The sequence below is a fragment of the Hevea brasiliensis genome, chromosome 9 (genome assembly GCF_030052815.1).
Source record: "Hevea brasiliensis isolate MT/VB/25A 57/8 chromosome 9, ASM3005281v1, whole genome shotgun sequence".
Lineage (NCBI taxonomy): Eukaryota > Viridiplantae > Streptophyta > Magnoliopsida > Malpighiales > Euphorbiaceae > Hevea > Hevea brasiliensis.
The window spans coordinates 42,462,534-42,479,245 of record NC_079501.1 but is presented as its reverse complement, the minus strand read 5'-3'; the positions used below and the strand labels follow the sequence as shown (position 1 = coordinate 42,479,245).

At 30.7% G+C, this 16,712-nt stretch overlaps 1 protein-coding gene across 1 annotated transcript; it reads right to left on the bottom strand.

The window, feature by feature from the left end:
- Window positions 1–10,067: 10,067 nt before the first annotated feature.
- On the bottom strand, window positions 10,068–11,850 carry LOC110644947 (transcription factor MYC2). The gene has a single exon (XM_021797928.2). It carries the CDS (start codon window positions 11,685–11,687, stop codon window positions 10,260–10,262), a length of 1,428 nt encoding a protein of 475 aa, XP_021653620.2. The 5' UTR covers window positions 11,688–11,850; the 3' UTR covers window positions 10,068–10,259.
- Window positions 11,851–16,712: the final 4,862 nt, after the last annotated feature.

The window sequence follows — 16,712 nt, the reverse complement described above, 5'->3', positions numbered from 1 at the left end:
AAACTTGAATTTCAAAAATTATGAAACTTAAAAGTGTAAAATGCCCTAGTATACCTAGCAAGATTGGTTTGGATAGGTTGGCATGCCAATAGGGTTCTGTTAGCAGTACTGCATATGGCTTCATGCCATTTTGTATTTCATGGCTTCCCATGCCATTCTGTGACATAATAGCCTTTGGCTATGTTATTTGAGTTGTTACACTCAGGTTTTATCCTTGATTATTATTATAGCTTATTAGCTATTCTGTTGCACACCGGGAGACAAAATGTGATCGATGGTGTGATGGTCCGAGGTACTTAGTACCCAGTGCCAGTTTACCCATTTATCTAGTCCAATCAACTAGCATGGTTTACTCGAGCAATGATAATAAACCTTACCAAATTTTAATCGAATAATACTGCAATAAATATCAGAAATTAAGTCTACCCAAAAATGTAAACATACATTCTGCATACTTATTTTTATTATATTTTATTTTATTTTATATTGTCACCACTAAGCAGAATTATTTAGCGCATCGCTTTTGTCACGCGCAGGTACTGGAGACCTAGCTGGGGAGCCCAGTAGACATCAGACAGGCTGAGCTTTCAGAGCTGCATCCAGAGTCCAGAATCACCTCACCTCTGCAGTGCATATGGTAGGACATTAGGATTTTGGGTAGCATTTTGTATTTTGTATTTTGTATTAGTTTTGGGATTGTAACTATAAACTCTTGAAATTATTTGATGATGTAAATATATGAAATTTCATATTATTGAAATTTTCTATATATTATGTTGAGAAATATTTATGAATGTGCTTCCAGTAATGAAGTGAAAAGAAAATTTTCTGAAATTAGTGTTGTGATTTGAGATTGTGATTTTGAGATTGATTTGAAATGTGTATAATGGAGTTTGGATTTGAAAATTATATTGGAAGTGTTTTTAAACAGGCTCAGAAGAACTGTTTTTCCAATTTATAGCCGACACTCTGCCGGATTTTCTATAAAAATTGTGTAAAAGTTCAGATTTATTAAAAATTGTAAATAAATGAATAAAAATTGATAAATTGTAATTGAAACATGAATTGGTGCTCCGGCACACTGAGTGGCATAACTTGCTTGGCTACACTGTAGACGGGTAAGGGGTGTCACAACCCGTCCGTAAGGCATAACATGATCCCATAATATACTTAATAAATCACCGAACTTCGCTTATCGATAACCCATTAAATACACTACAAATAATTTTAAAAACAAGTTTATCTTCTTTGAAGGTGGTGAGCACTTTTGATAGGTGTTAGAAAAATTTTATTTGAAGTATAAAAGCTAGATAAAATTTTTGATCATTTTTATTTTGCCGCAAATTTTGTAAAAATTTTGGCAGAGTGTCGTCTATAATTGAGAAAAACCAAAAATTTTAATCAAAATTTTTCTTTTCAATCAAAATTTTCAATACAAATAAAGTCAAAATTTAATTGTCACAATTCATTCAATACAAATTGCAAAAGAAAATTCAAAGAAAGTTCATATGTTGTGCACAAACCTGATTTGAGTCACCTCTAGGCCTTGACTCAATTTGTTTTATCTTTTTCCGACTCTTTTTCAACTAAAACATATAATTTACAGTATTTCAGTATCATAACTCATAATAATTCTAACAATTTAGCGCATATTTATTTAATTGTATCCCTGCATAGGCTTAAAATGGCATTTTTCTAGAATTTGCATTTTATGGTTACTATTCATGGCACTATTCAATTCAAAATATTAACTTTCTCATGCTTAATAGGTATGTGAATTCCAATTATACCCACATATCTCATTTTGAGTGCCTAATTTGTTGGCCTTGGTTGCCATTTAAATTTCTAGGTCTCCTAAGAGAAATTTCAATTTTTCAGTTTTAGTCCCCTGTTTTGCACTGTTCCATTGGTCTAGTTACTGTAGAAATTTGGCTAAGTGTTCTTCATCAAAGTTGTTTCTCATTGTTTCTAGTTTATTTTCCTTTTTGAATCACTCCATTTGGAGTTTTGTGGCCCAAGATATGGCTATTTTCCTAAGGCTGGCCGGATTGGATTTAACCCAGAATTTCTGGGCACTTTTAGGTTCTAACAGTTTTGGGCAACTAACTTTGGGAGGCAATTTAACTTGCTTATAGGCAGAATTTGGGTTGGTATTCTTCATGAAAGTTGTAGTACTATGTCATATCTTTCCAATTCCACAAAAATCAGGTCATTTGGACCTGCCTAGGCCAAGTTATGGCCAAATGAACAGAACATTATTAATTTGGTCATTTTTGTACAGTGGCAGTGCACATTACCTAGATTTAACCTAATTGTTCACTATCTTAATGTCATTTTATGGGCATGGTCTCAACATGAAAATTATGTCATTATGTGTCTAATTTCATATCCAATTGGTCTCACACCAATTGAGTGGTAGAATTACAGTTTTAGTCCTTGAAAAAGACCTAGGTCATACTGCCCAAAGGTGAACCTTATCCAATCTGAATTGCATGGCAATTCTAGTCACTCCAACACATCTCAATTGATCCCAATTGACCATTTCTAACTTCAATTAGGGTCAATTGCATCAATTGACTATTTTCTCCAATTTTTCCCTTAATTTTATGAACTCAAGAACCCTAATTTTTGTAACTCATTTAATTAGTGCAATTAAAGTGCACAATAATTTTCTATACACTTAATTCAACTTAATTACCCTTTAAATTTCATCAAAAGTGCTCAATTCCTATTCCTACTCTTGTTGGCCGAATTTCACAATTAGCTCCACATATTGGATTTGTTTCAATTTTCCTTCAATTCTAGGTTAATTTAACCACATATATGTGAATTTAACTAAAAGTTTACATGTTTAATCACTAACCTTTCTTTGAAGTTTCAAATCTTCAATTCTCTCACTTTCTTTCTTTCTTTTCTTCTTCAATCTTCTTTTCTAGTTGAAATAATAAGGTGTAAGTGGAGAATTTGGGGGATTTATGATTTATTTGGGGGGTTTAGAAAGCTTGAAATCAAGCTTTAATGGAGGAAAAAAAATAAAAAAGAGAGAGAAATGGGAGAGGGATGAGCCGACCAAATGGGGAAGACAATGAGGATTTTTTTTTTCTTTTGTTTTTATGGTTAATTATTTTGAATTGACTTAGTCAAAATTTCAATTAAATAAAACATCAATTTATTATGTCATTTGTGAGGTCATTTAGATAATGCAATAAGTCAATTTCTTTTCTTTTTCTTTTTCCTTTATTTTTCCATAGTTCTTTAATTTAAATCTATATTTCAAAATTTTAATTTCTCCAATTTTATTGGACAATTAGATCATGGGTCACCTCTAGGGGTGAATTAACCAATTTGCCCCTCTCCAGTCTGATCCGGTTTGCAATTAATTTAGTATTTTTTCTGGAACCCTGACCTAATTATTTGACCTACTTATCACTTCTTTTCTACGATTTTCTCTTTTTCACTAGCTTTGTAATACTTCTTAGGACCGCGGTGTCATAATTTCTCGTTCAAAATTAGGGTTGGAACTGATCTCGCAGTCACTTCCCGGTAAGGTCACCCATCGCTGTGACTCTCGGCTCATTTAACCTTTTATATTTTGTTTTTCTTATTTAGACTTGACCTTCTAGTAATTACTATTAATTTTTATTCAGGGCTTTTCTAGGTGAATTAAACATGATTCTATTCCTTTTAATTATTAGGACCGACACCGATCACCGGAACAGTAAAATAGACTAGGCTATGAATATAGGGGTGTTATAAAGGCAATTTTACTTTTTTGTTTATATAATGTATTTATGTGTAATAGAAAAGTTCCATTGATATTTTGTTAGAAATTCTATTCTTAAGTTATCAAGAATATGAGTGACAGTATTTCTAGCACAAAGTATCATAAATTGGTTAACAATCGAGGATACTTCACAATAAGGACATAACTTATCCATAAAGATTGTATTCATATTTGTTCCCAAGGTATTTATATGAGATATAAATAAGATATAATGGTGAGTCTCATGCCATATAATAAACATGGTAGGCACTTATACATGATAAGTAGGCCAAACAAGTGACGCATATGACAAGCGCGTAGAGTTTACTCTTGTCAATGCATTGTCATGTATCATATTAGTGTATATAATCTTTAGACTTGAGATAACACAATTATCTTGTATATAGGTGGTTTGAGTTTGATGTTGATTTCATACTTGTACTGTGTATGGGTATATGGGCATGTGTTGGCTCCTACTAGTTATATATGGAGGTAGGTATTGATTAAGATGGAATCTGTTACCCTAAGTAAATAGGGATAAAGTCCTATATTTATTTAATTATTTTTGATGTTTCAAGTTCCTGGCCAAGACAGACAGATTTAGTCAGAAAAGAGTTTTTGATAAGAAAATCTAATTAATCAAGAACTGGAATTAAAAGAAAATATAATATTCATAGCAAATGGGGTTTGACATAAACCATGACTCCAGCTCGAATTGGGATTTTGTAACAGAGAGATTCTAGAACATTGTGACATATGATTAAAGATTCATTTAAGGTATTCCTTATTACTGATTGTGTGGCTATGGCACGCTATGCTAGGTGTCAACCATGGTCTATGAGATGCCTAAAATGATTTAGAGAAATCATTTATGGTAAGAAAGAGTTTTGATGATATTAAGAGTTAATATCATATCTCATTGCCAATTAGTGATGAGCCAAGTGAGTCATACACATACACAAGATAATCACCAAGTAAAATGTGATTTAATTTATTAATTAAAGAGTTTAATTAATTAATTAAATAGGTTTGGTTTGCAATAAGATTGCAAAGTCCCTTGTATGACTTGAAACCAAATCTAGGTTATTGGATGTATAGTATAAATTAAATTTATATTTAAAGTGTTTAAATATGAATTTAATTGTGAGAAATTAATTAATAGAGATTAATTAATTAATTTATATTTAATATAAATTGATTTGAAGAGGATAAATAATGATTTTGGGTTGAGAACTCAAAATTACAACATAAGGGTAATTTGGTCATTTCACATGGTGACATGTGGCACCATGAGATGGTGACACATGGCACCATATTAGCTTGCCATTTGTCTTCTTATCATGTAAGATGATCAAAGTCAAGATTAAGTCTAGCTTTGACACTTGGCTTAATGTATTAGGTCAATTAAAAATAAAATGCAATGTGGAGGTGACATGTGGCATAGGGTTTAAGTAATGACCTAATTATAAAAGGAAAAAGAAAAGAAGAAACACTCACTCTTATTCTCTCTTATGTGTGGCGGCACCTCTTCCTCCCTCTCCTCTCTTCATCTTTTCTCATCAATTCAAAGAGAATCGCTCCATTCCCTTTGAATTAAAATTGCTAGAAATTATTTCTAGTGTCCTACACACACATACAATCTCTCTAAAGGTAAGAACCCAATTTATAATTGGTTGGCAAAGGCTTGAGAAGCAAATTAGGGGCTGCCCATTTGTGATTTTGGTGTGGACAAATCAGAGGGACAACACTTGGGGTCGTAGGTGCTTCCTAAAGGTACCAATCACATCTATAATACATCAAAGAGGTTAGTGCTCTAACTCCTCTTTTAAACTAGGGTTTAAATAAATTAATTTGTTAATTCACAATCTTAAATCGCAAACATAGATCATAATACATATTAAAAGTGTTTTAATATGCAATTGAGCATTGAAATTAATTAGACACATAAAAGATGTGGTATGATCATGTAACCCTAGAAGAAAATTTTTGAAATTCAATGCTCTAATGAACAATTTTCATGCTTCCGCTCCTTCACGGAGAAGGTATCTAACACTTTTACTCTCTCGTACCCACTATCCTGAATCTAGGCCATCGAGCTCATGGTAAAAAAAGGGTAGTGGACATATGCAAAAGTTAAGTTGCCACCCACGTCCCTTCTTATGAGTTTGTTCCGATTATTACTCAGGTTGCAACTCCTTTGCTCCGCCTTTATGGAGTTAATATCCAAATATCGTGATAGTATTATGGGAAGACGATGCTAAACCAGCTAAAAGAGGTAGTGTCAATCGGGACCCTCACACTATTCATCAAACCAATTACACCCAAGAGAGCTTCTATACAAAAAAATACTAACAGTAAATACATTAGTTATTTTATTTTATTTTTTTCTAGACATAATACAATATATTTACTACTTTAACTGCATTATACACCACAAAAGTGTCTTTAACTACATGGACGGGAGCCTTTCACCAATGGACAAAACTTTTTCATATTGAATTCTATGCCCTTTCTCCACCACACCACACACCCCCACCACCCCCCCAATGGGACTACAATTTACAATAAGTGAAAGCCACTCCTTCCATGGTCTAAAGGCAGTCTCATCAATGGACAAAACCCTCTCCTTGCAATGAGCGAAAGCCACTCTCCTTAATGTGCAAAAGTCAAATCTTTTCTCTAATAAGAGGCAAAAATTTGAAAGTTATCAAATTGAACTCGTGGAAATACCTTAGAGTCAAACAATAGTTATAGGTCATTATCATGTGAAGCATACTTCTTGCAATTAATCAAATTAATCAGACCTTTCAAATCAAACAAATTATTTTTTTATATAAATAATTCATGTTAAATTTATTTATACAAAAATATAATAATATAATTATTTTACTTCAAATTTGTACACTCTGTTTCACATTAATAAAACATATTCTTTTCAAAATAATTACTTTTCATGCGCATAACATAATACGATGACATTTCTATGGAACATTGGTAAGGCGGAAGTCTTCAAGGATAAGACATCGATCTCGTTGATGGAGGCTGCCGCCCATTACTCAAATCAATTGTTGTTCCAAAGTAAAGGTACCTTTTGACTTGAACATGTCATACCATCGACCGAATGTCTCTGTGGTTTTTCTAATAAATAAAAAGTAGAAGGATCATGGCGTGTACAATGTACAAAACCAGTGACTTTTTATTTAGTGGTTGCAAATTTCTTTGATTTTTTTTCTAATATAACTAAAAAAAATAAAAATTTCTTTGATAAATTTTTGAAAATAATTTCAATTATTAAAATTATATCCTTCCATTTATTTATAAAAAAAAAAAAAATTATCTGTTGCATGTTATATGCATTGTATTAATTATTTTTTAAAATAAAAGGAGGCTCATCTGTATAATAAAGCCTATTCGTATGATTTACACATACGTATAAAAAATTTTATGGAGCAATTTTACAAGAAAAATATAAAATAATTAATAAGTTTCTTAATTGTTTGGTTAATCAATTTTTTAAAATTTAATCAATTTTTTAAAATTGAGAATATATCCAATTAAAAAAATTAAAATTTAGAAAACAGAACCATTAATTAAATATCCCACTTCAAATATTCAATTGAAGTTAACATATATTCTCAAATAATAATTAATTACATATTATAAGAGCAAACTACATATGTACAATTAACTACTAATTAATTGTTAAAAATTCAATAAGTCTAATAGTGTGTATATATATATATATATATATATATATATATATATATATATATATATATATATTTGTTTCTATATACATAATTATATATAAAAACTTCAAATCGAATACCTAACAAATTTTTAAAACTGAAATGCATATTCAATTTGAAAATTCAAAACAAATACAATCTGAACTTTGTTCAAATTTAAGCATTATGATTTTTTTTGTTTTTTCTCATATTATTTATGTTTTTGCCGCTGCTGTTGTGGTTATAGCTAACTAATATTCAACTAAGCAGTTGAATATTTTAAGATAACTGTTTAAATGATATTATTCATTTTGATTTTAAGCTGAATTTTCATTAGTTTTAGGTTTTTCTTTAAGAGATTATGACTTTGGATGCATGTTCGATTGTCAGGTATAATGATGGATCTAAGGGCCGTAAAATTTTAATTTTAATTACATGTTGAATGTGAAAATTTTAACATTTTAACAAAGTTTATAATAGCAATATTTGTTTATTAGCTTAATTACATATGAAATTTAATGAATTAATGTGTTAAAAACTTTAAAATATATATATTTTTTTATTATTTAATTAAATTAAAAAAATTAATAGCTCATATTTTTTTAATTTCTTTTTAAACAATGAAAAAACTTTTAAAAAATTCAAATTATAAATAAAACATATTAAAAGATACTTAAATTTAAATTTTTTGTTTATAGTTATAACTAGTATCAAATCAACTCAACTAAACCTTTATCCTAAAAATTTGAACTCGGCTATATGGATTCTCTTTCTCCACTCCTAAATTAAAATGCAAAACAAATTACGTCCGTTGTTGCTGGCCCTCACGCCTAAATGCTGCCTCTATCGCTGGTCAAATTGATGAGCAAGGTACAAACACAAAGCATTTGATCGGAACTGCCTATAAGGTCAGAAACTAACTTATTTGATGCATGCGCAAGTCAGACCTTTTTATGTAGGGAAAAATCTTCTTGTTATTGTGCATCTTAGACTTCATAATCCTATTATTACTTGGCCGAACTTTCAGAATGTTGGAGTTTGCCCTCATTTTGTCTTCTAATCTTTCTGGCTCTGGATTTTGATAAATGCTATAATATGAGCTTCACAAATACTTCCTCCATAACCAATGTGCCATTTTCAATATAAAACAACCAAAACATGCTTCTTTTGGTACCTGAACTTCACCTGATGAACTTACATTTTGAAAGCAAGTTTGATTTTATTCCATTTGATCTTTTTTGGTCTAATGGGTATTGATGATCACACATGCGTTCCCTCTTTCTAGCTCTAACTTGCCTTATTATCCATTCATACATGTAGACCTAGACCAAGCAGATTAACAGACTTTTCATGCATTTGAATGAAATATCCTTCTAATTATCAAATATTTGACTTACAAAGGAAAATAAAAAAATTTTTAAAAAAAATGTAATTCCTACCAAGTTTTTAAAGATATGTATTTAAAGTTGCACCTTTTTAGAGCATAGTCTTAATTTTTTTCTTCTCAAATAATTAAGTTTTTATACATATTCACAATTATAATTTAGTTGGAATATTCATAGGAGTGTCTCCTAATCCCATTTCGCTCTGTTGAAAATCTTGTTGATCACTACACAAATAATTTAAGCCATTAGTTCTATGGCATCACTTAGTTAATGAAATAGAATAGGAATAAAGTAGTTATTTTATGTTACTGCAATTTAAATCTTAAATGCAGATTAATTATTACATAGAATAACTATTTCCCAATCTCAAGTGTTGAAACTTGAAATGTTTATTATTACCTAGAATATATTACTTTAAATTTTATGTGCTATATGCCATACATAACACAAATGAGTGAAGATAATTCCTCCAAAAAAAAATAAGTGAACAACAATTTACTTATATTTTATTGCATTTCAAGAACCGACAAATTAAAGCAAGGGAAGGTTAGATTGCAATTAAATTAGAAAATTATTTTGTGTCAAAATCTTCTTAATTGATGATAAGAGAGCTCAAGGGAAGTATATATGTGTGTATGTGTGTGCAGATGAATTATATATTCCATATACAAATGTTATTGAAAGGAAGAAAGACAATATATACAAGTTACATTCTTATATTAGATTGAATTTGTGCCGTTAAGTTTTTCCAGGTTTTCTTTCTTTAATTAAATTGACTTCGACGTATAAATTAAAAGAAGAATAAAAAGGAAGAAGAAAAAGAAGAAGATACATTCTTAAAAATACATTCTTATGCTTTCCTAACTGGAACACAAAGAATCCATATTCATTGACCTCAATAGGCTTCTTCAGTTCTTGTTAGGTAAGCAGCTGGTAGCTGCCACCTTAATTTCACTGAATTTTGTTAACTTAGGGTACCAATAATGAGAAAATCTTCACATTGATTAAAATCTAATCAAGGATGGAGTAATTACAAATTCCTTTCGTTTTCTCTCTTTTTTTGGACAAAAGTCTTTCCAAACCCACAGACTCACACGTGACCATCTCATTCCCTACTCGAACTCTTCTCAAAATGAAACAATGCCGGAAACTGTAGTAATGAAGCAGATGCACTGCTAAAAAAAAAAAAAAAAAATCAAAACTTCATATTTTTCGTATTGATATTCCTTATGAACTTAGGTACTGCAAAAGGAACTAGCACAGAATTATAGTTGGAAAAACAAACAGTTATAAGTACATTTTGATAACATTTTATGTTCCTTATCTTAATAACTTCACCTTAATTAAGGAACCCAGGTGAGGTTATTCCTTCAGAAAGCTAGCTTAATTCTGCATTCTTTGAAAAATAATACTTCTCATAACCTCTTCATTTGTCAATCCTTCTGGAATGCTGACCACAACATCTTGAAGCACCATCTCGTTGATGCTTGACACACTTGCGTGATGAACTTGAAACTCAAGTTCTCTAAGTGCATCCATCAATCTTGCAGCTGGGTAATTAAAATCCGGGGACTGGACTCGGATCATGGCTTCTGACCCTACAATCTTTACATCCACCTCCATTGCCTTTGCTGCATAACTTGAGGAAGGAATCAAATGATCAACCATGTAATTGGTTGATTGATTGTCATAGACGCTTGTATTAATAATCCTGGATTTCTTGGACACTGTTTGCAGTTTGCCCTCCAATTCATCAACTTTGGCCTTGAGCTCCTTGATATAAGTGACTGCGTCTGCAAGAAGAGATGCTTTATCCATCTTGGACACATTAGGAACCACTGATCGGAGTGCATAGAATCGGTGATTAAGTCTCTCTCTACGCTGCCTCTCCGCTTCGACATGGTTTAGAGGCAATTCTTTGCCATTTGGTTTTCTTCCCCTTTTCTTGAACTGATTAGTAATTGCAGCAAAATTGCCATCAGAATCAGAAGGTCCAGAGTCAGAAGACGATCGGCCTTTACCAGAACCCGAAGCATCTTTCTTTTTGTCTACTTCGTTTTGCTTCTCTGGAGAGGTCTCCTTTTGAGAACCTGAAAACATTCCAATATCAAGGAAAGTAGCACCCCGATCTGTAATTTGAAGATGAGATTCAGGGCTGGGCTGCTTGGAGACCAGGCAGGCGACATCTGCACCGAAAAGCGATTTGCACAGTTGCACCAAGCTCCAATCTTCATTGACCATATGGGAGGAGCCCAATTCAACAACTCCGCAAGAAGTTGAGATACAGGCCAAAGTATGTATCCCGTGCATACGAGCCTCTCTAACTCTTTCACACTCATATAACTGTAGCTCATGATCACCAGTCAACCAAGTGAAACCTCCGGAGGCAAATGCCTGGCCAAGAACTCCTGCTCCAATTGCGAATGATCGCGTTGCTGATACGGTATAGAACCACCCATAGTCAGCATCATCAGCATCTGCCAATCTGTCCATCTCCATGTCATCACTAAAAAGAGCTTGGAACTCTTTAGACACCTTCTTTCTTTCAAGATTGAAACCGAATTTGTGTTGCTGGTTCTGTTTGTTGCTTGGTTTGATTGCAAAGTCTTTAGAGCCATGGAAATTCCCATCACCCCATGATAAAACAAGGCGGCCACTGGCATCCTTGGAGGCCTGCCAGAAGATGGCGTAGATCCACCATCCAGGGCGGCTCTGGAGGATGACTTGGAGGCGTTGTTGGAGAGGGGGCGAGGATTCTTGACAAAAAGACAAAAGTGAAGATGAAGAAGAGGGGGACATAATCTCTTCCATGAATATCGTTTCTTGCAGTGTAGTTTTTCAACTTCTTGTTTCCTGTATGTCCTTGGATACAGATTTTTCCCAGGGGTTAAAGGCAAAAAGTTTGAGAGAGATAGAGATTGAGGGAGAAGGCTGATGTTAAAGTAGGTGAAAAGGATTAGCAAGTGAGAATTCGATGCACTTCTTAAGAGACATTCATTTGAGGACTGTTTTTGTCACCATTCTCCATGTTATAGCACCATTTTTCACGTGGATGCACTGGCGAATCAACAAGGATAATTAAAGAGCATTTTGTCTCCTCATTAAATTTTTAACATTTGTCAAACTAAATAATTAATATTACTTTTTAATTACTTAATGCCAAATAAAACTTCATATTTTACTTATGATATCTGATTGAATGGGAAATTCGTGCTATCCGATTTATTACAGACTTATACTCAAGAAATAAGTACGTGGATCCCACTATATATATCTTATGTTTTAAATTTATGATAGATAAATTTTGCATACTGCAGAAGCATATAAACTGTAAAAAAATAAAATTGGTTTACCCTCTTCACATAGGGCTATATCTACGGGCATACTATTTTCCACTATCACTAATAATAAATCATGTTACAAGCTCAAGCTATACTACTTATCAACTCAATTACACCCAAGAGAACTCACACCACATAACTGTTTACAGTAAATACATAAGTTAATCCTCTCATTCTTCTCTATACATAATCCAATATATTTACTACTATAACTACTATAGCACAGAAAGTGTCTTTAACTATATGGACAAGAGCCCTCTCATTAATGAGGAAAAATCCATTCCTATTGAATTCTATGTCCTTTCTCCACCTTAAGCCGAAGTCTCTCTCCACTGCAATGGACAAGTACCCCTCATCAATGAACAGAGCCAAATCCTCAGCAATTGACAAAATTCCTCTCTACAATGGGCGACAACCCTTTTTAATGGGCAAAGCCACTCCCTCTTTAATGGGCAAAGCCACTCTCCATGGGTCAAGCCACTGTTTTCAATGAGCAAAAGCCAAATAACCTTTCTATCATTCTCCTATTTATAGTATTAATTCCCTTAATCCTAATCTGATAAGGAATAACACTAAAATAGGAGTTCTACTCTATATAGAGAATATACCTCTATCTTATTGAGAAATATTTCTCCTACTCAAATTAGGAAAAGGTCTTCCAAATTAACTAGGATTTTGGGTCATAAATCTAACAATCTCCACCTTAACACAAAATCCATCAACCATTGTATACCTCAAATTCTTGAGTGTCATCAAATTATCAATTCTTCATGCTTGAGCTTGAACCCTTCAATTCTCCATTCTTCAATCTTCATCTTAAGTGTAACTTGCTTCTTTCTTTAAAAAAAATTTTCGCTTCATCAACCATCTTAGTTTCACATCAAAAGCTCTACCACAATTTCAACTCTCCACCATCACTATTATTGTATGTGCAACTTTCTACATGTTACAGTAGCTCTACCTTTAACTAAACTCACCAAGATCATCCCATGCTCTAATACCAATTTGTTGTGCATTGCAGAAGTATGAAAACTGCAAAGAAATAAAGGAAATATATAAAATACTAATATTTACTTGGTTCACCTTCTCCACATAGGGTTACATCCTCGGGCATGACATCTTTCACTATCACTAATAATAAATCATGTTACAAGCTCAAGCTATACTACTCATCAACCCAATTACATCCAAGGGAACTCACACTACATAACTGCTCATAGTAAATACATAAGTTAGTCCTCTCATTCTCCTCTAGACATAACCCAATATATTTACTACTACAACTACTACAGCACAGAAGGTGTCTTTAACTATATGGGCAAGAGCCCTCTCATCAATGTGCAAGAATGAATTCCTCTTGAATTCTATGTCCTTTCTCTACCTTAGGCCGAAGCCTCTCTCCACTGCAATCAGCAAATACCCCTCACCAATGGACAGAGCTAAATCCTCAACAATTGGCAAAATTCCTCTCTACAATGGGCGACACCATGGGCAAAGCTACTCTCCATGGGCAAAGGCACTCCCTCTTCAATGGGCAAAGCCACTTTCCATGGGTCAAGTCACTCTCTTCAATGGGCAAAAGCCAAATAACCTTTTCGTCATTCTTCTATTTATAGTGTTAATTTCCTTAGTCTTAACCTGATTAGAAATCTCACTCAATTTAGCAATAACACTAAAATAAGAGTTCTACTCTATATAGAAAATATACATCTATTCTATTTAGGAATATTTCTCCCACTCAAATTAGGAAAAAGTCTTCCAAATTAACTAGGATTTTGGGTCATAAATTTAACAATAAATAAATAAATAAATCTTGATTGAATAATATTCTAATCATCTTTAAAGATATGATAATTCAATATGAATTATAATAGGAGTTGAATGAATAAAAAATATTTTTAAATTTAAATTTTATTATTTTGAAAGTAAAAAATAAAATAAAATTATCCATTATATTTATTTATATTTTTTCATTTTATTTTTATTTTTAATACACGTATCATTTTAATAATTTAAGGTAACTTAAAATTTAATTTTTAAGATATAAAAAAAAATCATAGCTTATAAAATAAATTAGTCTCCAAGTATGTTTCAGTTAACAAAATAGTCATTATGTTAAAATTAATTGTTAGTGAGTTGAAAACCATAACAGTTTAATTCATCACATTTCATTTTTTTTTATTACAGTTTAATCTTTATAGATTTAAAATTTATTAAAATTTAGCTTCAATTATGACTGATTAACTATAAAATTTTAACGCAATAACTATTTTCTTAACAAAAATATATCTTAAGGATTAACTTGTCTCTTATAATATTAAATAGGAAGACTAAAATATAGTTTTTATCATACTTTATGGACTAAATTATAATATACAAAATAATTTAGTAGACTTTAATCAACTAACCAACTATTTGGTATCAATATAGTTTCTTAAGAAAAAAACTCATATATTACACTTATTTAAAATTGTAAAAAGATAATTTTTTATAAAAATAATATTATTAATATTTATGAATTTATTTTTATTTGAATGTATACATATTTACACCACGAGTAAATATATTTGAATCCGATAGGACGGGACTCGAAATGCAACTTGAAGGAGTAAAAAATAAATATTAAAAAAATTAATGAAATTTTAATAAAATGTAGAGACTAAAATAAAAAAAAATATAAATATTAAGAAATGAAAATTAAATAATATGAAAAAATATATATGAATGAGATTTATATAAAGATAAAAATGTTAGATGTATTAAATCCTACTCTTTTTCCTTAATGCTAATCGAGGGGTAACATGTTGGTCTTTCAATCTCTAATTCAAGTCTCATCAGTTACCTATTTTAAGATAATTCATTCATCTTTACAATAAGAAGGGAGATGTCTAGCTCCTATTGTATAGTCTATCAATTATTATTCGATCTATTGGGCCTCTAATAAATATTAAAAAAAAATCCTACTTTTATAAATATATTAAATTTATAGATAAATTTTAAATTTTAAATTTTTAAAACGCAGCAGAAATTTTTTTTAAAAAAAATATGCATTAAAATTATGAATAAAATTTCAATTTTAAAAATTTTTGTGGGGGTCAAGCAATGAGTAGTTTCGCCCCTGGAATCCGCCACTGCCTCTGCGTGGAAGTGCTTAGCAACAGCTTCAACTTGGAGCCCTGATATTTTAGACATAAATGATCCCACATCTGATATATGAGCAGGTATGGATAGTTTCATTTCAACCTGGTCACAATCTTCTAAAATGACAGTTTGCATTGATTTATGATTAAGATTCCGTGATCATATGTTTTTCTTCCTTTGTTGGCAAGTCTTTTCCCCCTTCGCCAATCGAACGATCCGTTATTCCTGGCAAATTTTAATGGGTTCATTTTAATTAATTCGGATTGTTTTCCTTATAAACATATGACTTTAGCTCCAAAATTTGTTCTAATTTACAAGATTTTGTTTGCTAAAAAACAAAAATTAGGGAACCAGGGGGCAGACCCACGTTGTGGGTGGGGCCCTGGATACCTTTTTGTTAATTTGTCCTCTTCTTATTTTTTTTTTTAAATATTAGATGTAAAATTTTAATAAATTTTTATATTTATTTAAATAATTAAAATATTAATTTTAATGACTATTTTTATTAATTTGTCTCTAAAAATTTTCCTTAAATTCAAAAATAACTATATTTTTTTTAACGTGTCATGTTGTATTTATTTTTTTATATTTGTGATTTAATTTTTTTATATATAATTTTAAAAAATTTTCATACTAATTAATTAATAAATTCTAAATATTTTAAAATTTTGTTTCTTTATTTTATTAAGAATATATATATATATTATATAAAAAACAAAGATACCTGTTATAAATTAACGAAAACTACAAAATATAGTCATTTATATATTATCAATTTTAAATTAAATATATATATATATATAAATATAATCACTGTAGATTTTAATAATATGTATAATATATGAATCTACCTTTAATTTTTTTTATTTATTGCGTATATTCTATATAATAAAAATCAATATAAATTGAAAAAGTTGAAATTATCTAGGATATATCACTAAAAATATAAAAGATAAGTTATTTGCACCGAAAATATAATTTACTAAACCAATTTCTCTATATCAGTAATTAAATAAAAAAGTATTTATATTTAAATAGAATTATAAGAATAAATATTAAATAGAGATTTTTTTATAAGAAAATAGGAACTTATATTCAAATAAGAACAAAGTCTTTACTCATATTAAAATATTTAAATAAACCATGTAATTGGACTCTATACATGCAAATATGCAATAGCTTCCTTTATTTTGAAATTATTTATCTTATGCGATTATTTGAAAAAGCTAAAATGAATCTAAAAAAGAAGTAAGGACATCATCTCCAATAACCATAGAAATATCAAGCATATGGTAGTGGATGACAGAAAGAACTTGACAAATTAGCTATTATTTTCAATTTTGTTGCCCTTTGC

What these genes read in the sequence shown, in the direction of transcription:
- LOC110644947 (XM_021797928.2), bottom strand. Translation starts at nt 11,687, where the DNA reads ATGGAAGAGATTATGTCCCCCTCTTCTTCATCTTCACTTTTGTCTTTT.